This window comes from Watersipora subatra, chromosome 6 (genome assembly GCF_963576615.1).
Source record: "Watersipora subatra chromosome 6, tzWatSuba1.1, whole genome shotgun sequence".
Lineage (NCBI taxonomy): Eukaryota > Metazoa > Bryozoa > Gymnolaemata > Cheilostomatida > Watersiporidae > Watersipora > Watersipora subatra.
The window spans coordinates 41573495-41598470 of NC_088713.1; the positions used below are offsets into that span (position 1 = coordinate 41573495).

A 24976-nucleotide genomic window follows, 5' to 3' on the forward strand; every position below is an offset into this window, starting at 1 on the left:
TGCGAGGGAAAGCAAATGCGTAAAGTAATTCTCTATCGCGAGGTACTTCTGTACGACTAATGAAAAGTTGAACATTTCCTTTTTCGCTTTCGATAAATTTTCGTACAATGATTAGCAAGTTTTGCTAAATATCTATATTTTCTCACTTTGCAAATTTATTTGCAAAACATGGTGAGTGTTTTAGACATTGTTGACTGAAAAGTGGAAAATTTTTAATATGTAGACACGAACATTAACTAATATAGAAGAATCTTTAGCAAATGCCACTCTAGTCAGACGTGTTAGCCTTGTAGGCGAAGATCGTTCTTAGACCCTCGTTTCTAATACTGCAGTCAAAGTGGATGGTACGATACAGCATGCAGTAGATATCAGGTTTTGCTTGCGTCCTAATGCCCCACCTCTTACTAAAGTAGTATGACAGTCCATGAATTAGACATTGGTACTGATGTCAGTGATGTCAATGTTGTAGAGACTTATAATAATAATTTTGAGAAGACAGATAATAATACTATTGTAGAGTATGACAGTGACAGTAATATAGGTAGTGATGGACATAACCTTAGAGATGCTAGTGATAATACTGTCAGGGCTATATATATATTCGAATCTGTCCAATACGCCCGAGGGCATTATATGAACATAAAATTTGAGATAAAATGATTGATAAGAACGCTAAAACCTAATTTGTTGCAATACCAAGATCGTATTAAAAACTGAGGGAGTCATCAACGCCCTGACCCACAACATTCGGTGCCATTCTATTATAAAAAGAGTGCTTATATTGGTCTATCCTAAAATGTGGGTGGACTACTCCATGACGGGTTTGGTGGGATGGGTTAAAAGAGATATAGTTATTGAGGTCTAGATCGTATAGTCCAAACACAATTCTTTTTAAAAATTTCAAATCCAAATCTTCTCTTCTATCTTTTAGTTCTTGGATGTTATTTACACGCATGCACTCTGTGACACTATCCATAGGCCCGAGTCTGAAAATCCATCGAACCCCCCGTCTTTGAATTGTTTCTAATTTGTCAGTTAAGCCTTTTGCGTGCGGTGACCATACCTGACAGGCATATTCGAGTAATGGTCGAACAATTGTGTTATAGGCGACAATTTTTGTTGATATGCTTGCATTAAAAAGGCAGCGTCGGATAAGTCCGAGTGCCTTATTACTTTTCTTAGTAATGTTTAAAATATGCTCGTGCCACTTGATGTCGCTTTGTATGAAAACCCCCAAATATTTCAGACCATTCGCCTGTGGTATAAAAATTCCGTTCATAAAAAGTTTAAAATCTGGTGTCGACCTGCCCACCTGCATGTGGATACACTTTTCTGGATTAAATGTCATGCCCCACTGTGTGGCCCAATGCTGTAATGCTGTAACATTAGTCTGCAAAGCCAGCTGGCTGGTGTTTGTCAAATCCATGCACAGCAGAGTATCATCGGCATACAGTCGACAGTCAGCGTCTTTCACACAGAGTGGCAAGTCATCGATGTAAAGAATAAACAATAGGGGTCCCAGCACTGAGCCCTGAGGTACTCCTGATTTAATACTAAAATTATGTGATGTATAACCATTCACTTGAACTACAGAAGCTCTGTTTCTGAGCCACGCTTCTATCCATTTGAGGGTACCTGTATCAAATCTGTAAGCCTTCAATTTGTGTATTAAAAGTTGGTGGGGCACCTTGTCGAAGGCCTTTGCAAAATCAAACGAGACTATGTGATACTCTCGGCGTTCTGCCAGTGCTTTAGAAGCAAAATGTGTAACATCCAGTAATTGGGTGGTAGTGCTAAAATGTTTGCGAAAGCCGTGCTGATTGTCACTTAAAAGGTTAAAACTACTTAAATGCTGCCACATAGAACTAGAGATAATGTGCTCAATTATCTTTGAGGTTATTGAGGTCAAACTTATTGGCCTGTAGTTATTAACTAACAAGTCGTGATTAACTAGCCTGTAGGGCTAGTTAATCACGACTTGTTAGTTAGTGTAAACTCCCTGCTTGGTTTGCTTATTTCTTATTTTAGTGATCATAAAGATTGAGGGGAGTTATTTTTGTCCATAATTTTGTGTCAAACTATAATTCTCTTATTGTCGTAACTTGTCTGAACTCACTAGGTTATTATCATTTGCAAATGAGAGATAGTTGTGGGTAAAAATGTTATGTAAGTCTTTACGATTTCAGTGCATTTTAATTGTTTCTTTGTTTATACTTTGAGTAACTGTGATGTAATACCTTTTCTCTGAGTGTTCTTGTGTGATTGCATAACTTTCTTTACCTTTGTCTTACATATTTGTAGTGCATGAGTTGAGTGAAATAATTTATATTACAAGTGCTCATTCATGTAAATCGTTCTGTTTGCTTACTGGAGATGGTCACCACAACAAGCTTTGTTGAGTTGCTAAAGTCAACTCAATTGTTATTGCATATACAGCACATCTTGTAGATAGAACTCATTTTTGCTTACTAAGCTTTTTATTGGCTCTCTGCTATTTGTCCTTAATACAGCCATGCAGAGAGGCATATAAGAACATGTTGATACATTCGAGATATCCAATAGCAATAAACATGATAAGCATGAGATCACGACTTTCAGAACTGTTATAGCTGACACAAAAACAATCTGACAAAAGTCAAAAACCACAAACTTATCATGCTATATTTAATCATCTATTTTTTTCATTGAGCCTTCTCTCTTGATTCTAGTCACAAGCTTGTTAAAGTTGCAAGTTCTGTCGTTGCCTTCCTCTATCACTCACACATTTTCACTTATTTTGTACTGTTCAACTGTAGAAACATTGTCATTTCTCTCTCAAAGTCTCATTCAAATGAAACTACAATATCGCTATTTTTGTATAGCCGCTAGGTATGTATTGTTGCGCCAAAAAGACTGCTCGTAAAAAGCACCTTAAAACAAGTTGAACCTCATTGGTTGTGAATGTCAAACACCGACAAATCACGGAGCCTGATACAGCGTGAACTTTTTCAAAAATAGGGCCTTTGTCAGACGAAACTTTGCTAGGCTTCAGCATTTGATTTTTTAAATATACCAAAGAAATTTCATTCATAAAAAGATTCCGTTGATGAAAGGTTACTAGACATAAGTATACTACTTTTTATTATGTTTTAGCTGTACAATCTATAGACTTATTATACATATACTATCAGCATGGTAAACCATTTGTTATTAGATGATATTTGACATGAATAAGCTAACTTATCCATCGGTCAATTTCGGCCAATTTCGGCCAATATACCATTTCCTTTTTGTTGAGAAGTTGACTCTGGTTCAGCCAAAGCCAGAAATCACTTGAACATTTACAAGAAGCTCTAGGGAATAAATGGTATAAAAAGTGAAGCACGCTGGAGAAATGTCAAAGAGATTTATTGAGATTCTGCCAGTGTTGATACTCCAGCTGCTGTCAGCTGTTGACGTTATGTTTTCATGCACATTAGAAGTGGTTAATGTTTATATGTTGATAAGTTTTTTTATGTTGGTATGTTGAACAATGGCATCTGAAATGCATTTACCTTAAATAAGACCTTATACCATAACTACCACGTACAATTTTTATCGTATTTTTAGGTAAATCAGACACGCTGATTGCAATTTTGTACTCAGAATAAATATTGGTCCACTAATTTTCTGAGTCATGAAGGATTTTTACAGTGTTTTAATATCGCCCTGGAAAACAACATGATCGGCACAACAAGCTCCGCCCGTAAATATGTGACATACGCTAGCTTTTTAGGAACGGAAATTGGGGATGTTTAGTACGATTTAAAATGATAGAGATGGGTGTCTTAAAACCCATTATTATCTAAATTCAGCTTTCAAAATATTCTCAGTATTTTCTGATTGATACATGTAGATAAGCTATTTAACATTGCATATTTAAAATGAGCTCAAAAAGTGCGATAACAACGCTAGCTTGTGATAAAATTGCGCTTATTTGAGCTCATTTTTTGCGGCGTTCAGCCTATTAAACATCCTGTAACAAGCCACAAGCAATTTCAAATAGCTTATCTATCTTTCATAAAAGACTGAGGTTATTTTGAAGGCTGAATTTAGATAATAATGGGTTTTAAGACACCCATCTCTGTTGTTCTATTTCGGACTGAACATCCGTAACTTCCGTTCCTAAAAAGCTAGACTTCATCACATATTTATGGGCGGAGTTTGTTGTGCTGATTGTGTTGTTTTCAAAACGGTTATTGAAACGCTTTATAAAAGCCTTCATGACTTTGAAAGTTAGTAGACCAATCTTTATTTTGAGTTCAAAATTGGAATCAGCGTGTCTGGTTACCAATAAAAAATGATAAATGTTGTATGTGGCAGTTATGGTTTAAGAAAGTACCTTAATTTAGAATAAATACAATACTGGTGCTAAGATTGATGTTGTTTCTCTCATCAGCCAATTTTATAACTTTTTAGTATAGTGGTAATTTGTTAAGATTTAGGTGTAGTGGCACAATCCATATGTCTATTATCGCAATTGTTGTGCACCTATGCTTTTTATAGAGTTAATTCCTTTATGTGTTGTATATGTATATATGTATGTAGGCTATTACAGAGAATTGTAATTTGGTTTTTAAGGTTTAAGCTTGTTATTCGATAAAATTTATAATATGTGAAATGATTGCTTAGTCTTTGCTAATTTGGATAATCAGATGTTGTTTGTTTCATACAGCGTGGTGTCATCTCCATTCATATTGGTCAAGCTGGCTGTCAGATTGGCAATGCATGCTGGGAGTTATATTGTCTTGAGCATGGTAGGTTAATCATCTTCCCAACAGATAGCTTAAGGTCCTATGTTTTCTTGACACATTAAAAGCTTGTTTTTTGTAAACAAGTATGATATGAGAGCACAGGCTGGACTTTGCCTAGTCATTTCCTATGTGACGAGTATATTTGTGTCTCTTGTTTGGTTCACATTTTTTGCATTCAAATTAGTTACTAAGGGGCTTTGGGTTGCATTTGACAAAATATCGAAAAGTATCTATCGTTTAGGCTCATGCCACCCCGTAAACATTGAGTTGGCCATTCTCTACATGCCGCTTCTACTACCGCTTTTTTAATCAATTCAGTAACTACTATATTTATCAAAGGATGCTGCATGAAAGAATCCAATAAAAACGTTTTTACATTCATTATTCGCGTTTGTTAGATGACAAGCCATACTTATCATAGTCTACCAACACAAACTGTTGATCTAAAGAGCCAAAGAAAGATCTGAGCAATGAGTTCTAATGATGAATAAATTTGTATGTTCTTACCCGCTGTAAAAATGGCAATAAAAAATATATGTGAATGAAAGCGTAACATCCGACAGAATGCTCAATGATAAAATCAGAGCAAGTTAAAATCAGTAAAACACTATAACCTTAGGTAAAACACCTAATTGCTAATAGCTTTATGCTTGCTATATTTATTTCTATATGTATATTTACATATATATTTATATGAATATATACAGAGATATAATATATATAGATATACCCATGCTAAAGACAGTACCGTTTTGGTTATTGAATTCTCATCAGTGCAGCTCAGAGCCACCAAGGAAACCAAATGCCATTGTCAATGAGAGTTGACTTCCTGCCATAAAACAAATATATTATTATACTTCTATAACCAATTAACTATGTTTATATATGTGTTGTTATATTTACATATATGTGAAAACAGTATATATATATTTATATATATATGCATATATATATATAAATGTATATATATACATTTATATATATATATAAATGTAAATGTTGTTTTCACTTGGACTAAATGAAGTCTAAACCAACTTAGCCTGCTAGCTAAGTTAATAAATTAGCAAATATAACAAATTTATAAAAAATTGGTTTATAACTAAATTATATAATTATTATAATTTATTAATAATAAATTATAATAATTATATAATTTATAATATAATAATATAAATAATAATAATGTAAGTTTATAATTTATAATAATATATAATAATTATATAATAATTATTATTATATAATTATTATATTATTGTTTATAAGCTAAATTAAGCTTACATACTTTTTATTTTTATCTGCCTCTTCATGTCCTCTTTAAGCACTCGGATGTTTTTAGGCATTTTGAACATCACATGTTGGAGCTTAGTTCGCATGCAGTCAAATATTAAATAGAATTTTATGCTGGAGTAAGGCAAACTTAGGTAGAGGTTTGACTTGATCTGTCAGATAAGCTATCATTTATAAATCCCCTTTTTCAGGAATACATCCTGATGGACAGATGCCCTCTAGCATGGCTATAGCGGGGGATCAAAGCTTTAATACCTTCTTCGAAGAGACGGGGGCTGGACAGTTTGTTCCTCGCTGCGTTATGGTGGACCTCGAGCCTACGGTAGTTGGTAAGTGCGCGCGGCTGACCAAATCTTATTTAATTTTCAATGTGATCAGAAGCCAGCCAAAGATCTCTTCGCACATCTGTTTGTCCTTAAAGTTGTATTCTGTATTATTATTTTAACCATTGATACCTGTTCGTCCAGAAAGGAGTATAAAGCAATGACTTAAATCGTATTAATATTTATCAGGATTGTTTTGCCTGTTGCATCTTGTTTGAACATCTGGAATACGTCGGAATATCATTTTTTCAATCAACCGGTTCATTTGGATTTTTCGATACACAAAATTAACCATTTAATGAAACACTGGTTTATAGTCATATGGCTTGTCTACGTACATATATATTATATATATATATAATATATCATTGTATATCACTGTATATCATTACAACAATTCCTAAATCGATAAAACCCCCACAAACACCACTTCTGTAGCTAAAGTCAAGGTTAAACATAGGCACACAAATGTCCAAATTTGTCTAACTCATTCTATCAAGTTGAATTTGTTTTCGACAAACTGTATTTATTTTTGCAAGAAAGGAAAATTCCAATGTCAGTTTCACCAGTCATAACGGTTTCACATTTCCAGCAGCATTAAAAATCAAAGATATTTATGATTATCTGGATAAGATTAGGTTTATCTTGATACTACTAGTATCTGGATAATATTAGATTTATTTTAATATTACTAATTCTCATTTTATGTGTTGGAAGTAGCCTTGTCATGCATCGTTTTAACCACATTTTAAAATTGGGTTTTAACTGCAATCAAGTTTTGTCCAGTTATAATCTTAAAACATCCTGGCAATCAGATCATCTCAAACATCAAAAACAATTGTATAGATAAAAAAAATACTGATACTTTCTGATAAAATCTACTAAAACTGCAAGTTTATCTTTAAATAAAAAAAAACCTGCAGGTTCATTTATACATTTGTGTAAAGTAACTTAAAGTCATTATTGCTAACTAAATATTTTGTGGTTTTTAATATAATAAATTGCAGTTTAATACTTTTATTGTTTGTTGTATAGACGAGGTACGAACTGGGACGTATAGAAGACTCTTCCATCCGGAGCAGCTTATTACAGGAAAGGAAGACGCTGCTAACAATTATGCCAGGGGACAGTATACAGTTGGGAGAGAGATTATTGACCTTGTACTTGATCGGATACGAAAACTAGTATGTCGTTTATAATATACACTGTTACACCAGAATCGTTAAAGGCAGGTTCAAACTGAGTCACCGTATCTCGGTGTTGATGCAACAATACTTCAGTGATTGTCGACGATAACCACATTCACACTATACATAACCCATTCACGTTTGTATCAGTGACGTGGGATTTTCATTTTTCTTTTTAAATTTTCATGAAGAAATCTCTCTGTTTTTGCGTGACTGAAATCAAATACTAGTCCCGCAGTGAAGGTCATAAACTGAAATAAATCACGCTATCGGCAACCGCGAATTACCATCGCTGAAGTGGTTCACATTTGAAAGGCGATCGTCGATGCTCGGCGAAATATCGTAAAAGTTTAACAGCTCCAAACTTTCCCGGCTGGTCCGCGTCACTTCGTCAATGCCATCGGTCTACGGTTCGCATAATCGACGATGAACGTCGAAAGGAAAACGCGGACTTGCGACGATATAGTGTGAACCAGGCTTTAGCAAATCATTTCATAATGCACGCTAGTGCACTTGGCAGGCCTGTGCACCGTGAGAGGTTGTACTGAGTAATCAGTATTGTAATTCAATGACAAGGTGGCTGAGTGGTGTCGTGGTTAGGGTGCCGGTCAATAAATTGGAGTATCCAAGTACAATTCTCATGGGTGACATTTTGTTTTCCTAATGATCTTAGCATGCATTTGATTGGACGGATACTGCTGTTAGTATAGTGAAGATTTTCCCTTGTCAATAAAATGTGTGAAAGTTGTATAGCAAATATTACTTTTTATATATCTGTACGTTATCTGGATATTGGCAGCAGTCAAAGTTTTGGATTCGAAGTTTTACAGACTCCTACATTCTGCTGACTTTTACAAATGAACTTACACAATTGTTTTTTGATTTTATCAGAAAGTATCGGTATTTTTTTGTCAATTGCTATTGTTTTTTATGTTTGAGATTATCTGATTGCCAGGATGTTTCAAGATTAAAATTGATGAAACTTGATCATGATTGAAACATTAGTGTGATCGAAAGTGTGATTATGACGTCTATAGTTGCAAAGAAGCTGATAGACTAGAGATGTGTAGCGTTCCAACTTGAACACAATGGCTGATATCAACTATAGCAATAATAACAAATAATGGCATCATTTTGATGCCATCTGAGAGTTATGATCGCGATAATGTTTTGTCGATTTTAATCTTAAAGCATCCTGACAGATATCTTTTCGATATCTATATATCGCGATAAAGTTTTAGCGATTTTAATTTTAAAGCATTTTGGCAGATCACCTCAAACATCAAAAACAATCGCGAAGGATGGAGAAATATTGATAGTTTCTGATGAAATCTACCAAAATTCTGTGTAAGTTCGTTTTTAACGGTTGTCATGTCAACTGATTGACATGTGTTTCTGCAGATATATTTTTCATGGTATCGGCTCGAGGGCCAGCATGTTGCCGCAGGTTGATCATTTCTTATTGCCTGATTTGGTAGTCCATAGGAGCACTTTCTGCCTTTTAAGTTTTTACAGTAATGGTAAAACTACCCTTTCACTGATTCATAAAAAAGGACATTCAATATGGGATTTTTTTGTTAAATATTTAAGTTAATGCTGTTATCAGTAGAAAATTATTGCATGCAGGCAAAGCATCATGTAAAACTCGTCAGCAGGAAATAACTACTGATGTTTTATATGTTCTCATGTTTATATGATGTGTTTATGTTATAAATTTCTATAATATATGTTTATATGATATATACCATCTGTTTATATATGATATATGTTCATGTGTTATATTTTCGTGTTATATGATATATGTTAAATAGTATATGTTATATGATATTGTTTATATGATACATGTTCAAATGTTATATCTTCATATGATATATGCTATGTTTATATGTTGTAAGTTTATTGAATAGTATTGTTCTTTGACAACTCTCAGATGTATTCTGTAGCCAGATTAATGACATGTTTCTTGCTAGACATAGTTCATGCAAGAACAGAGTAATATTACAGGAAGTATTGAGGCACCATTTTGGCCCATTGGCATTACTCTTTTTCTATATTGCTCTTTCGGTGAAAATAATTCTAGAAGAAATTGTATCCTTCTCAAAGGAAGAATGTGTAAAGATTAATTTAAAAATTGTAGTTGAAATAAAAATTCTTGACATCTCTTTTGCCATCTTTGATAGAGCACGTGGTATTTTGTGCTTTTACATCCACAGAATAATTGCATCTTTGCAGGGTTGTTTCACGTGTTCTAATTTGTCACAGGCAGACCAGTGTCCTGGGCTCCAGGGGTTTCTTGTATTCCACTCATTTGGTGGAGGAACTGGATCGGGCTTCTGTTCCTTGCTCATGGAGAGACTCACCAATGACTATGGGAAAACTTCCAAACTTCAGGTGGGATTGTATGTACAGTCGAACCGCGCTTTTGTGTACAGTCGACTCCTGTTTTTTTAGACTTCACCTCTATGGACTTTCTATTGTGTGGATGATATCTGAGGTCTAGATGATTGTTCAATGCGGTTGTGTCTGTCTGAAGAATGACAAATTTTACCGACAGTCGGCTCTCTCGATGTTCGCGTGATTTTCCCACTTGAGTGTTGTACTATAATTTTTGATTACTAATATTAATATTACACAAATATTAATATTAGTTTAATATTGTAGGTATAACCATATTTTACTCTTTTATGTATACTGTATACACATGTTGTACCATATTGTAGCATAGGAGTAGGTGAGCTAGATAATATAGCCTATTTAATCTATAGTACTGTACACAATTTTCAATGCCTGGACTTTTTCGGTTACCAACATGGCCTAGTCTGTATTAGTGCTGATAAACGAAGGTTGTCTTTTTAAAATTAACATTACTCTCTAGATCAGCCACCTTAATCGGCCGATAATCGAACATTGCTAAAATCTCAATCGGCTAATAAATTTTGAACAATCCTTTTTCGACGGACTTAAATGGGATGAACCGTAGTTTGAATTCATTTCACGTCTCAGGCGATTGTTCTGTCGAGATAAAAAGCTATTTTAACCGTTTTAGAATAAAATATTTGTCAGCAGTTCCTCTAGATTGACAAATGGTAAAATCAGCTTCATCAATAATAGCTTTCACAAACTTCTATTTCAGTTCGATTCTAAAGTCCATCTAAATGCCTAAGCAGATTATAGATACATTTTTTGTACAGCATAAAAAAGCATATTTATGCAACTGTCTGCTTTCCCGTTTGCCATCTATCCTGCGCCTTTTAAGTTTTTTTAGTTTACTGTCTATTCACCACTTGTATGTTTCCAATTTACACTCTACCAAGAACCTTTAGGTTCTCTAGTTTGCCATCTACTCAGCTCTTGTATCTTTCCAATTTCCTAATTCCGCAGATGAAACCTGTACAGTAGGTTTTCCAGTTTGCCATCTACCCAAAACTTGTATGTTTTCCAGTTTGCCATCTACCCAAAACTTGTATGTTTTCCAGTTTGCCATCTATCCAGCGCCGCAGATCTCACCGACTATCGTCGAGCCATACAACTCTGTACTCATGACACATGCAACTCTTGAGCATTCGGACTGCGCCTTTCTCATCGACAATGAGGTATGAGGATGGAGTGAAGCATAAATTTTTGTCGTAAAGGGCCACACGGCAGCTGAAGCCACATTCCAAGGATGTGTGACCATTTGTTGGAATTTGTTAATGACTAGTGTAACATCTCCGAACACAGTTTTCAGAATGCACATCTTTCCTGTTAGATTGTGCAGAAATATTGCATTAGCTGATAAAGGTCTGTGTAATAAAAACTAGCATTTGTTTTGTGTTGCTGAAAAAAGTTGCTCAAATGTATTCGGTTTCAAGTTTTTGATTTTCGGCAGTGTCTTCTTAGTTCTAAGCCAATATCAACTCATGTTAAAAGTTTTGGTTCAGCTGCCGTGCAGCCTGATAGGCTGGTATTTCTTACATTGCTCAATGATACCTTTTTATCTCTATTAAACGCTATCAAATTTTATGAGATAATAATGCTAGAGATCACTGAAGGTGCATTTAAAGTTGTGACTTTTGAAGGAATTGTGTTTTAGTTCTGTAGAACAATCATAGTGGTTTGCTGACCTTCAAGAAAGGTTTAACAGTTGCTGCTAACTATGAAACTGGTAAAACTGTTGAGAAAGAGTAAAGGTACGGCCACACGTGTGGATTTTTTTGTTGGTTCTAACCGAAATTACGAAATGAACTAAAAACACAGGATTATTAGGCCAAAATTCACAGAATTGTCAGAGCTGTGCATGCACACCGAAATCGTCAACGAAACGCTTTTAATTGGCTAAACAAATTTTAGCGAGCACGATTCTAGCAGCTTTTGCAATTGGATTATATATATATAATGCATGTTCATTCGTATTCACGGAAGTTTGAAGTAATTTTTCACCCCAAATGTAGTACTGTTCAGGACTCGTAGATATCATGATTCCTGAAAAGAATCATGATATGTGATTCAGATTCTTCTAAAATGTAGAGACTTGAAATTCAAAAAGATTCAATTGTGGCTCAGTGCCATCAAATTTTGAACCACCGACCTCAGTTGTTGGAACTAGATGCTTTACAGCATCCCTATATGCATTGTCAGTGTAATGACAAATATATATAATTACATCACTATTAAGTATATAATATATTATACACGATTCGTCTGTTTTTCAGGCTGTATATGACATCTGCAGACGAAACCTGGATGTAGAAAGACCAACATATACTAACATTAACAGGTTAATGGCTCAGGTTGGTTAAACTTAGGAAATTTAACGACTCACGTTTTATCCAATTGGTGCAATTTGAAATCTGTTATATCGACTTATCAAACGCCAGATGTGGCTGTTGATCAAAAATACTGCACCATTTTTGACAACAAGTTTGACATGATCATAAAAATTGAACTTACAGAGAATTTTTGTAGATTTTATTAAAGATTATTGGTATTTTCCATCATTTGCATTTGTTTTTGATATTTGAGATGATCTGACTGCTAGGATGTTTCTAGCTTAGAATCGATCAAACTTTGATCACGATAAAAATGCTCAAATCAAGCAAAGGTGCGATTATTACTCCTATAGCTGCAAAAATACCCACAGAATGAAAACACTTACAACTTCAACACAAAAACCGATATCAACTATTACAACGATAGCAACAAATGATGTCATTTCGCATGTATTTTTCTTTTGAGTGGTTTATTCTTTGAAACATCCTGGCAGTCAGATCACCTCAAACATCAAAAACAATCACAAATGGTAAAAATTACTGATACTTTCTGATAAAGTCTCCTACAGTTTTGTGTGAGCTCATCTTCAAAAATTAAACATATTATGTAACCCAGCTAATAATGTGTAATCTAACTCTTCGGTAGCTCATGTTTTTACTGGCTGACAGATAAATAGAGAAAGTCAAGTAGACAAAGCCTTTAGTTCATTTTAAATTTATGGAGTTATTTGCTCTATCCACGGAATCCACTTCTTTTAAAGAGTGTGAGAAAAAGCTATACATCCGTTTTATTTGATTTATTTCACTGACTTTGAAAGTTTGAAGATTTAAAATAGTACTCAATTCAAAAGGAATTCAACTATTTTAAGGACAAGGCAATGGAAAGTTCTCAGGTCTACGTTGAAGGGAATTGCTTGTATATATACAAGATTAGGTTTCCAAGTGTTAATTAATTAGTTTTCTCAAAAGAAACTGTTACCCAGATGTTTTATGCCAGTGTTGCATGCTGTTACTTTTAACTCTGAAGTAAACGTGTTATTTGAACTCGTGATTACCTCGTGTTCATGGGATTCGATTACTCAGCAGTGAGTCTTTACTATAATAAGATCTCTGTCCGTCCAAAGTCACCCTAACAGCCTTAGGAAGAGGATTGCATCCCACAAGAATCGAATCCCAACATTCATATTCCTAGCTAAGTGTTCTACCATCTGCCCCACTCGACCACTTTTCTACGTCTACAGAGATATATCTCAAAGTTTGTGTGTGCGTGTATAGTTCGGTTTGTCCAGTTAAAGCTATTAAAATATTGGAATGAAGAATCCGTATCATAAACGTTTTGATCTTGGAACCTCCCATTCGCCAGGCAAATATCTTATCAATTAAGCTACGCAAGATTGATCGATTCATTGGGCGATGTATGTCGCCATATGGATGAAAGGGCGCTACCGTTCTTTGTTACGACACAGTGTAATTGTATGCTTGCTCTCACGGCTCTTATTAGTAAGCTTACTCACATTAGCGATTGTCAATTTGCCAGGCTAATGGCAAGTGGCAGGAAACTCCATTACATCTCATTGTTTGTAGGTTGATTTTTAATACCCAAGTAACGCCGGGCATTCCGCTAGTCTAAGAATAATTGTCTACATAGTTGTTACTCATGCTCTCTCAGAGCGCACTGGGCTGTGTACTGTGTATTATTATACCATGATATGAATATAAACTACTAATAAACACTATTTTCTAGATTTCTAGAAAACTACTATCACTAGATTTTTGCAGTCATGGTTGCTGACTAAATAAACAATTGATTAAATCACCTTGTCTCTATCGTAGGTTGTCTCCTCTGTGACTGCCAGTCTGCGATTCGCTGGATCACTCAATGTAGACCTGGTCGAGTTTCAGACGAACCTTGTTCCCTATCCCAGAATTCATTTCCCTCTCATATCTCACGCTCCACTCATCTCTCCAATCAAGGCTCTTCATGAGCGGGTAACTATTTGTCATGACTTTTATCTTTGTAAAAGTGTAATGCCTCTCATATGGCTTGTAAAAAGTTGTCTGTGTCCTTTTGTTTCATGATAAACAATGCCGACATACCTCGGAATACAAGCTTAATGCATTCCGTGACTCATATGACAATTCTCTCATATCTCAAATCAACTTTTCCTTGCTAAAATAACTAAATACATATTGATCCATTATCAACCTTTTACAAAAATCATCTAAAACAGGATATTACAACCACAAATTTTAGTCAGTTAATTTCACCACGTTCATTTAGTAACCAATACCTATTTGGCTGTTTTCATCTTCAATGAAATGTAGCATTATTATGAACAGTATTGTATGGAGTTTTTACCTTCGAAACAGACAGCAGATGCTAACGGTGCTAGGCGAGAGGCTCGACAGCAACCAACTTGATTCACTAGGCATTTGTGACCCTACGTAACGTAACATAGTCTTTAAATTTAATTTTAATGAACTTAGCTTACTAAACAAACTTGAAAATAAGTGTTGATTATACGTTACGCTCAAACTAATCCTAATTTGGTTCTTTTCAGTTTTTTACATTTCTTTTTCGACTCTTTTCGTCTCACGTTTACTTTCACTTTTAGCTGGCCTTGTTAAAACTTTTTCAAACTGATTTGACAAGAATGACAAGAGTGATGCTGTTTTTGTAAGCTGCCTCTCACGTACTAAACCACCTAGCGGCCGTATCTCAAACTGTCTTGTATGCTCGTATCTCAAATTTGTCTCGTATCTCAAGGCAAAATTTTTCTCGAATTTAGACTCATATCTCAAGTGTCTTGTATGTTGGCACACTTGTGCATCGAGGTATGACTGTATAAAGCCTTGGTACCAAGACAATTGAAACTTTGGCCAAGAGATGCAGTAATTACAGTTGAAAAGCCAACAACTGAACAGGTTGACAACTGTTCAGTTGTCGCTTATTGTGATTAAAAAGCTGAAGCATTTTATCCAATCAAATGTGAAAGTTAATTGCGTCACAGTTAATTCTCACATTTGATTGGATAAAATATTATTAGCAAATACAGTATTTATTTTATTTTTTACATTACATTCATATTACTGTGCAGTCAAATCACTACCTACAAAATTTATTTGTTTAATGTCTGCCTTGTATGTTAAAACCTTTGTATGTTCAAACCAATATTCTTATAATCTCACATTGTAATTTGTTTAATTCATTCTACAGCCTTCAAGCAAAGGATAGTTCCTAAATCACTAAATCAGGTGTTACGGAGAACATTAAAACACTTATAGCTGTAAGAATGACAAAATATGTTAGGAACCTAAGTGGAACATAGAAGAGTATAGACAATCGTGTAAACCTCATTTTATATAGAGTCTCACTTCTGGTGGCGGAGTACGTTTAGAAAATTTGTATGAGCTAAATTTCTTTTTACACTTTTTGAAGCTGAGAACCAGTGCTAAAAAGAAAAATATTGACTGGAAGACTTTTATATTAGTCTAAACTAGCAAAGAAGTCTAAATTCTAATAATATAATTGGTAAAATACATTTTTTGAATAATAATTAATATTCTAATTATAATTAGAATATTAATTATTATTCAAAAAATGTATTTTACCAATTATATTATATATAATTTTTTTTAGTTATCTTTCTAACCTTCTAAAAAAGGACAACTTCTAATATATGGGAGTCACCAACAAAGTAAAGGATGGAGGTGGAATTGTTGTAGTTAAGTAACCCTAGCTAGTTTTTGAAATGGGTTTTTGGAGGGTGAAAATTAGTGTCTCAGTAATATGTTATCAATTGGAGACGTGGAATTTCCGCTGCCACAGCTAATTAGCTATGACGTCATTGTTTAAACTCTCATGATCATAAACTCAGTTAGGAACTACAGTGAAACTCGGATAACTCAAACTTCACGGGACTGAGCAAAAGTGTTCAAGTTATCAGAGCGTTCAAGTTGTCGAAGCAATGTCGCAAGTGTGTGTATTTATCAGTAGGTACATGTACGTATACAAACTGTATATAAATCAAAAGCTTAGATTGCTTGTTGCAAGTTAGAGGGCCTCTCATGTGAAATTTTAAAAAATTTTATCAGAAAGTATAGATATTTTTTTATCACTTGAAATTTGTTTGTTTTAGGTGATGTGACTGCCAGGACATTTTCAGATTAAAATTGGCAAAATTTGTTCGCTATTAAAAAGCTCTGTAAAACGACGTCTTTTTCTTTTGAGCGTTTTAACCAAGATCAATTTTGCCAATTTTACTTTAAGTTTATCTGAATGTTGCCTCGCTTTTCCTTGCTTTCGAAGGGCCATCGCAAGCGGATGTTTGGTAAAATTTGATTTTTGCAAACCTTTAGAAAAGTCATTAACAAAAATATTTTGCTGATGATGGTAATAACGACGCCTAAGAACTACTAAAAATTGATGTTTATATCTATGGCTTGGAATAAAGTGATATTCTAATGTGATAACGACCGTCTCGGTAGCCGTTGGGCAAAAAACTGTTCGAGTTAATGACGTTGAGGTCAAGTTATCTAAAGCAATTTATCAATGTGCGGGAACGGACCAAACAAATCCGTTCGAGTTAACCATGTGTTCGAGCTATCCGAGGGCGAGTTATCCAAGTTTGCCTGTATATTAATAAAGAAATATTCAAAAGATTTGTCTACTCAAGGATGAGACATGTAGAGACATGAATGGAAGTGTAGGCTTAGCAATGGGTAGGTTTGGAAGTAGCCTTGGTGATACAAGTGAACAGCATAACTTATTTTGACTTAAGATTTTAAATTTATTTACACTGGTCAAGGTCGTTCAGAGGCGATTAGACCATGAGACAAAAAAACAAAAAATAGTAAAGTAAATTCTGTGTATTGAAAGAAAGCTCTTTTTTGCATAATGCTGTTCTATAATGTAAATTGGCAAGGTTTTTGTGTCTGGTATAAGGTGTAGTGTTTTTTTTTGCAAAAGTAGCAACGTAGTGGATGGTCAGGCAGATTGAAGATATGATTTGAGTATTTTAAACAGCAAATATGTAATAACATATTTAGCTCGTCAGCATTGTGGACATTACGACTCTGGTCATAATTTCCGACGATTACGAGTAATTTTCGTGACATCTCTCACGGCAGACAAACAAATAAGACCGCCATAACAGTAGCTTAATATACATAAAATATGCATATATTTATTAGTCGTTAAATTATATATATATATGTATATTATATATATATATATGTATAGTCGTTATCGCATATATTTATGTATATTAGTCGTTAAAAAACTGAAATTCACCTTTATTTGAACGCCATCTCTATTTAACCGCCACTATAGGAGAAGGGTTGAAAATTAGAGCGCCACCCATTAATTGAACGCCACATTCATTTGACCGCAACTTTGACTATCTTTGATCTTTATGAAACCATAATAGCCAGTGATCAGTAGAAAAGTGTCCTCAAAATTGTACTAATAATAACTCGGTTATATCAAAAGCAATTAATTCTTTCGTTGTTTCTGTTCGTATCTTATTTTCTGTGCTTCATAAGGACACATATACTATTTCTCACAGCACACAAACACGAGTGCCGGAGTACTAATATACATAAAATATGCATATATTTATTAGTGTTTAAGGAAAATATATGAAAGTTTAATTGTGTAACGCTAGTAATTAGTCCAGAGCTGCAGTCCTGTTTCATGATTTGTTGTAATAGTTTCAACTAAAATTGTCACAATTATTACTTACATCCAGATTAAAACAAGAATATAGTTGGATGAATTTACAAATTGCGTAGCTCAATTATGAAGAAAACTTATTTGTGTTTTTCGAATTCATTAAATATTTGTATTTCAGTGATAACTATAATTGCAGTTTATTCTATTTAATAATGTTCTTAGCATACTTGGAACTATTAATAGTAGATTTGTCAAGTGTCTGAAACTTTCATATTATTTAAAAAAAAGTTCACAGTAAACCTGGTATTGCTTGGAATTTCCTTCATTCCAATAAGATAGCCCAATAAGATAGCCCAATGAGGTAGCCCAATGAGATAGCCTGCAGGTGGATGTTTAAGAGACTGGTTTTCAGCAACTAGATGGTGTTTTGAAACCAAATATCGGAAATAAAAAACTGTCGGAAAACGCTAGCATATGCTTGTCAAGCTTGGATAAAATCACCAAAAACAAATTATCTTTGAAATCACCAAAAAATTGTGAAATATTGAGTCTGTTAATGATGAGTAACAGACAGATTTTATCCGACAGTCTTCGTGTGTTACTATTATTTGCGATTGTTTTTGATATTTGAAGTGGTCTGATTGCCAGGATGTTTTAAGATAAAATAGACCTGATTGCGGTTACAACGCTCAGATTAAATGGAAGTGCACAGTCCATAGTTGCAAAGAGACCAACAAAATAAAAACGTGTCGCGCTGCAACATGATTACATGAGCCGATATAAACCAAATCAACGATAACAACTAGTGATGTCATTTTGCACGTTTTTTTCTGAGCATTTTGATCTCGATGAAGTTTTGTCGATTTCAATCTTAAAACATCCTGTTAGTCAGATCACTTTAAGCAACAAAAACAATCTCAAACGATAGAAAAGTACGATAATTTCTGATATAAACTACTGCAATTTGGTGCTAGCTCATCTGTAACGCCCCATATTGGTGCTGATACTGGCATCAGGACATCTTCATAGATGTATTTACTCTATCTTCAACAACTTATACCTTTTTTGTTAAAGATCTGCTGCGTGCCGAGTCAGCCATGTTGTCTCATATCTTTGTAGCTTACCACTACACAAATGACTAATTCCTGTTTTGAACCTGCCAACTCTATGGTCAAGTGTGATCCCCGGCATGGTAAATACATGTCTGTCTGTCTCCTCTACCGAGGAGATGTCAACAATAATGAGATTACCACAACTATCACGAGTCTCAAAAATAAAAGAGGTGAGAAGTGATGTCATATATTCTTTAATTACAGTCAGCGAGACTACAAATGTTGCTACGCAGCGCCAAGCTGCTATGATGGCCAACCAGCCTTTGCCACCATGGCAATCACTATGGCTCACATCACTGGCTCACATCACCATGCCTCACATCACCATGGCTACCATTACCAATCTCACGGCAGTCTCCGCTACCAGTCTGTACGCAAGACAAATAAGCAGGTTTGCTGCTACATGATGGTCTTCTATGCCTAGACCACACGTAGATTTCCTGTCAGCAAAGGCATGCCCATACATCTGATTCACGCCTGTTTATATAGCGAGACTTGTTAATTCTTTCCAGCTTTTCCGTGAAAAGCCAGCTTTTCAAAAGCCCTGACTTTCCACGAAAGCAAAGCCTGCATTACTGGCCAATCAGAGAAAAATCTCAGATATTCAGATAATATATCACAATACATCATATTTTCTATCGTGATGTCACATTCTAAGAGGGGAACAACGATGCAATGTCATCTAATTTTGTCACATTTTCTGTTGTTGTATCAGATTTTCTGCAATGTTATCACATCTCCCACAATATCTTCTGTCATGCTATCACATCTCTCATGATATCCTCTGTTATGATATTACACATGCTCTACTGATATCACATCCTCACATATCACATATAGTTAACACTTAATAAAACGAACTAACAAGAGTGGTGGGGGGTCCAATTTAGCTAATTGTCCAGTTTAGTTGGTGTGCCTATATACCGGTCTGTATATACAGGAAAAATCACATTTACAAATCATTTATGGCCTATTTATTGCACTATATACTGTACATTGTACTGTTTATATATGTAGGTCAAAATAGTTTGCCTGTAAAAAAACAAACATTTAGACTGAAAGTTTTTTTTAAATACTGGCGAAGTTTATACAACTGCTGTAGCGGCAAATTATTTGTGGAAGTTTCCATTCACGCAAAATATTCAAATCATTTTGTTTTCCTGTTTTATTAACTAAGTTACTCTTTCAAATTTATTCATAAATTATGTAAATTATATTTGATGATAATTATGTTATGCAAGTGAAAAATGTATTTCACTCCCACTATTGAATGATAAGAACGGCTTCAAAAGTCAGGTGTTTTTACATTTAATAATAATCAAACCTTTTTCTACAAATCATCATCAACTTATTATTGATTGATTATTGATTGTTTGAACATAACTACACTTTTATTGCAGCTGCTTTTCCAAATTGTCTGTCTTATCTGATAACCTGGCTAACGTAGTCTATTTTAACTAGAGATGACTGTGTTCCACGACAATTTTATGTTTTTACATGAAACAAGTTTTCATTAGTACCTGGCTAAGAGTACAAAGGCTAAGTGTAATTTGCAATGTCTACAATTTTTAAATTTAATCGAAGCTATGTTTCTGTAACCTTTTCAGTAAAGGGTCGGTAGTGAGCTTGAGCATTGGCAACTACAAACCTTCTAGTACAGGTAATTGTCAACTTACGACTGCGTTTGGTTATGGCCAATCGTAAGTTGATTCTGTATATTCTGTAGATTCTGATCTAACTTAAATGAACCTAACTCACTTAACACATACTTGAAGCAAGTTTTAGTATCTATTTTAGTGAACTTCAAACTTTTAACTAAGATTTTATCATTTATCTGTTTGCGAATCCGTTTTTACCAAAGCGGATAACGCTGAGCTTGCCATGGCTAGCAACGTATATTTCTTAATAACGTATTCAGTAAACAAATCGCCAAATTTTAATTTCGAGAGAAATTATTGTTGATAACAGAAAAAATGATAGATATGGCAAAAAAAATTCGCTTTAACGGAAAAACTTAACAAAAGTAACGAAGAAGGGCTTATGCCATGCCTCGCACTGGGCTGCCTGACTTTCCGCTGGATGTGGTCGGAAAGCCGGGTGGACTTTCATAGACTTTCATAGGTGGGTTGCATAGATCGTAAGTCGACGACTACCTTTAATTGTGCATTTCGTATACTACTGTGTATTCTCTACTTTTGGTAGATATTGAGTTCGTTGATTGGAGTCCAACTGGTTTCAAAGTTGGCATCAACTATCAACCACCAACTGTTGTCCCTGGCGGTGATTTGGCAAAGGTGCGGGGCGCTGTCAGTATGCTCTGCAATACAACTGCTATAGCTGATGCTTGGGCTAGGATAGACCACAAGTTTGATTTGATGTTTGCGAAAAGGGCCTTTGTACACTGGTACGTTGGCGAGGGCATGGAGGAAGGGGAGTTCCAAGAGGCCCGTCAGGATCTGGCAGCTTTAGAAAAAGACTATGAAGAGGTTATTTTTAAGGCTTTCATTTGTAGTCTTAAAAGCAATATTTATGGGATAAGCAACTGCATATTTGGTCTTTCAAGTAAACTTTATCCATGTTATAGCAGCGCCATTGTTTGAATACACTTATTTCATTGTTTGTTAGACAAGGGCAAGCGCTAAGGCCTTGGTCGGTGTACTTCTATGTAAATTTTTACATGCTTTGCGTTAGCGTATGAAGCACTTTGCCTGTTTGCTACTTACCTGCCAAATATTTGGGGTTTAGTCGTGGTAGTCGAATTTAATTCAATTAGACTGTAAAATATGGTGCTACAATATACAGGCAAACAAGGATAATTCAATCTTCACGGGACCGAGTAAAAGTGTTCGAGAGCTATCCGAGCGTTCAAGTTATCAGAGCACTGTCATAAGTCCATCTACTTATTAGTAGATACATGTACATATACAAACTATAATATAAATCAAAAGCATGAATGGCTTGTTTCAAATTAAATGCTTCTAATGTGAAGTTTAAAATTTTTTTATCAGAAAGTATAGAGATTTTTCTATCCCTTGAGATTTGTTTGTTGTTTCATGTGATGTGAATGCCAGGACGTTTTCAGATTAAAATTGGCAAAACTTGATCGCTGTTGAAATGCTCCGAACAAAAGACTTATTTTTCTTTTGAGCATTTTAACACCGTTTTAACCAAGATTAATTTTGCCGATTTTTCTAAAGTTTATGTGAAGGTTACCTAGTCTTCCTAGCCTTCGTAAGACCATCGCTAAGCGGATGTTTTGTAAAAATCAAATTTTAATAAACCTTTAACAAAGTCGTTGACGAAAATATTTTGCCGATGATGGTAATAATGACGCCTACGAACAAATAAAAGTTGGGATTTATCTCTATGGCTTGGAATAAAGTGATATTCTATAGCGATAACGACCGTCTCGGTAGCCGTTGGGCAAAAAATTATTCGAGTTAACGAAGTTGAGGTCGAGTTATCTGAAGCAATTTATCATTACGTCATTACAGTCAAACGCGGATAACTCGCCCACAGATAGCTCAAACAATTTGGGTTTGTTCGGTCCGTTCCCACGCAATGATAAATTGCATTAAATAAATTGAACTTAATATAATAAATATATATAAATCGAACTTAACATCATTAACTCGAACAGGTTTTTGCCAAAAGAAATGGTTTCGTTTGTTTTATTCTAAAGGAATTTCCATTTGTCGCGAAGCTGTGACAACTCTGCTTTCCTAGCGAAATCGCTCCCTATACATATATAGTGTACATATACTTTCCCCGTACTGTGTAATGGAACCAGGTAGGAAATCGTATAAAAAATTATTAATATGGTCGCTAAACTGTTGGCTTAAGTACGGCCAAACTGTAAATGTTAGAAAGTATTAGTGATTAAAATACAATAAAGATAGACAACATGCAAAATACATATTATAAGAGTGAATATATGCGGATATATAAAAATAAAATGTTAGAAATAGATTTTCTATCTAATTTTGTCAGCTGAGATGTTTTTGTAGTTTTAGGTGGTGTAGCGGACAGGGCATTTTCAAATTAAAATCAGCATAATTGATCTCCGTTAAAGCGCTCAGAAAAAATGTTGTATTTTTTTGGCGTTTTAACCACGATCAAGTTACATGTCGACGACTTCCTGTACCTATATTTTATAGGTACAGAAAGTCGTCAAAATATATATAATATTAACTTTTTTTTTAAATATATATAAAATATATATAATATTATACTATATATATTAAATATTATATATAAAATATATACAATATTATACTATATATATTAAATATTATATTAAAAATATATAATATTTTTTTAAAATATATGTATAAAATATATATTTTATTTGTACCTGTATTTTATAGTCTACGTAGTTCCTTGTTTAACTCGATCTGATATTTTGACATGAATGAAAAAATTATTAGCAAAAGTGCTGAGGCCAACAGTAATAATGTCGATTCACCCGAAAGAAACTGTAAAATATACTATAGGCGACATTAGCATCGCTTCGCCCGTAAAAGTTAAATTTATTTTCTTAAAACAATCTGACGAGCTAGTTGAAAAATACAGCTCCACCTTTATTTGAACGCCACCTCCAAGTAAATGCCATTATAGATTGAAAAATAGAGCGCCATGCTATTGAAATAGAGGTTTTACGTTATATATGACTAAATATAAAATGTGTATACCGCACTTTTCGGACTATTAGCCGCTACATTTTTCCGACGATTTGAGCCATGCGGCTTATATAAGGGTGCGGCTATTCTGTGGTTTTTTCTTTCATTGCTAGGGTGCATTAACCAGAATCTCCGGTTAGTGCACCTCTAGCGGTGAAAGAAAATATGAAACCATGCCTAACGGTACTGTTCCGTTAGACACTAGGTTAAAAAGTGTCGGTTAATACGAAACAGTGCCGTTAGGCACTGTTTCGTTTTAAACAGCCAAGTTGCTGCCGCGTCAAAAAGCACCGTCCTGAGTTCTGCGGCCTATACAAAGGTGCAGACGATGTATTGTTTTATCATCGTTTTTGGAAAATAAAGCAGATTCGGCTTATATAGGGATGCGGTTTATAGTCCGAAAAGTACGGTAAATATATATAAAATATAGGATATTGCCTAATCAGTAGAAAAATGGTTGATATGTTTTCTGTTGGAAATTGTGTCATCCCTCGCCTTCAATATTTTATACGGTTTTCAAATGCTTTATATTTTCTCAATAGGTTGCTATGGACTCTGATATGATTGGTGTTCCAAGTTCTGAATATAAACCACATATAAACCACCTTCCAAGTATTTCAAACAACAGATCATCACCAACACGCTCCAGCCGATCTTTTGTAAAAAAGGCTACAAACAGAAATGCCGGCGTCAACAGAGGTCGCGGCTAGAAATGGTAGAAAGGTGTATTTGCTTTCGAGTCTGTCGCTTGTCTGTTTGGTTTATATTTATGACTGTAAATTCGTTTTTATTGTTGATTTTCCTTGTTTTTAAGATAATAAAGTTGTTAAGAAATTATATGCATTTGTAATTCCAGATGCAGGTATTGCAGGTAAATGCAGGTATTCCAATATTGAAGTATTAATATTGTGTTTTAACCTACGAGGTTTTTTGAACAGAAACACTCTGCCAGACATTTCTGAGATGAAACTTTTATCTATACCACATGTGAAGTAAAATCAGGGCAATCCCCAAACCAGGCCAAGCAGGAATTAATGTTCGGTAATAGTAGCCGAGGCACCTTCAATAATTAACCACACTTTGACACTGCCGGTATAAAAGTCGTTAATACAGAATAATAAATATTTTGTAATTCTTAAACAGCCGTCAATAATCTCACAGCCGATAGCAGACTGGATATACCAACGCAACCCC

General features: G+C 34.6%; 1 protein-coding gene across 1 annotated transcript; it reads left to right on the forward strand.

The window, feature by feature from the left end:
- The first annotated feature begins 133 nt into the window (after positions 1-133).
- Positions 134-24520, forward strand: LOC137399029 (tubulin alpha chain-like). Its single transcript, XM_068085172.1, has 11 exons — positions 134-171; positions 4694-4775; positions 6251-6388; positions 7418-7566; positions 9832-9960; positions 11046-11162; positions 12261-12338; positions 14151-14306; positions 19111-19273; positions 21306-21589; positions 24325-24520. The coding sequence occupies exons 1-11, from the start codon at positions 169-171 to the stop codon at positions 24490-24492; spliced, it is 1467 nt and encodes a 488-aa protein (XP_067941273.1). The 5' UTR covers positions 134-168; the 3' UTR covers positions 24493-24520.
- The last annotated feature ends 456 nt before the right edge of the window (positions 24521-24976 follow it).

Coding starts and splice junctions, on each gene's coding strand:
- LOC137399029 (XM_068085172.1), top strand. Junction 7,567..9,831: donor TTGATCGGATACGAAAACTA/GTATGTCGTTTA, acceptor AATTTGTCACAG/GCAGACCAGTGTCCTGGGCT. Junction 9,961..11,045: donor GGAAAACTTCCAAACTTCAG/GTGGGATTGTAT, acceptor TATGTTTTCCAG/TTTGCCATCTATCCAGCGCC.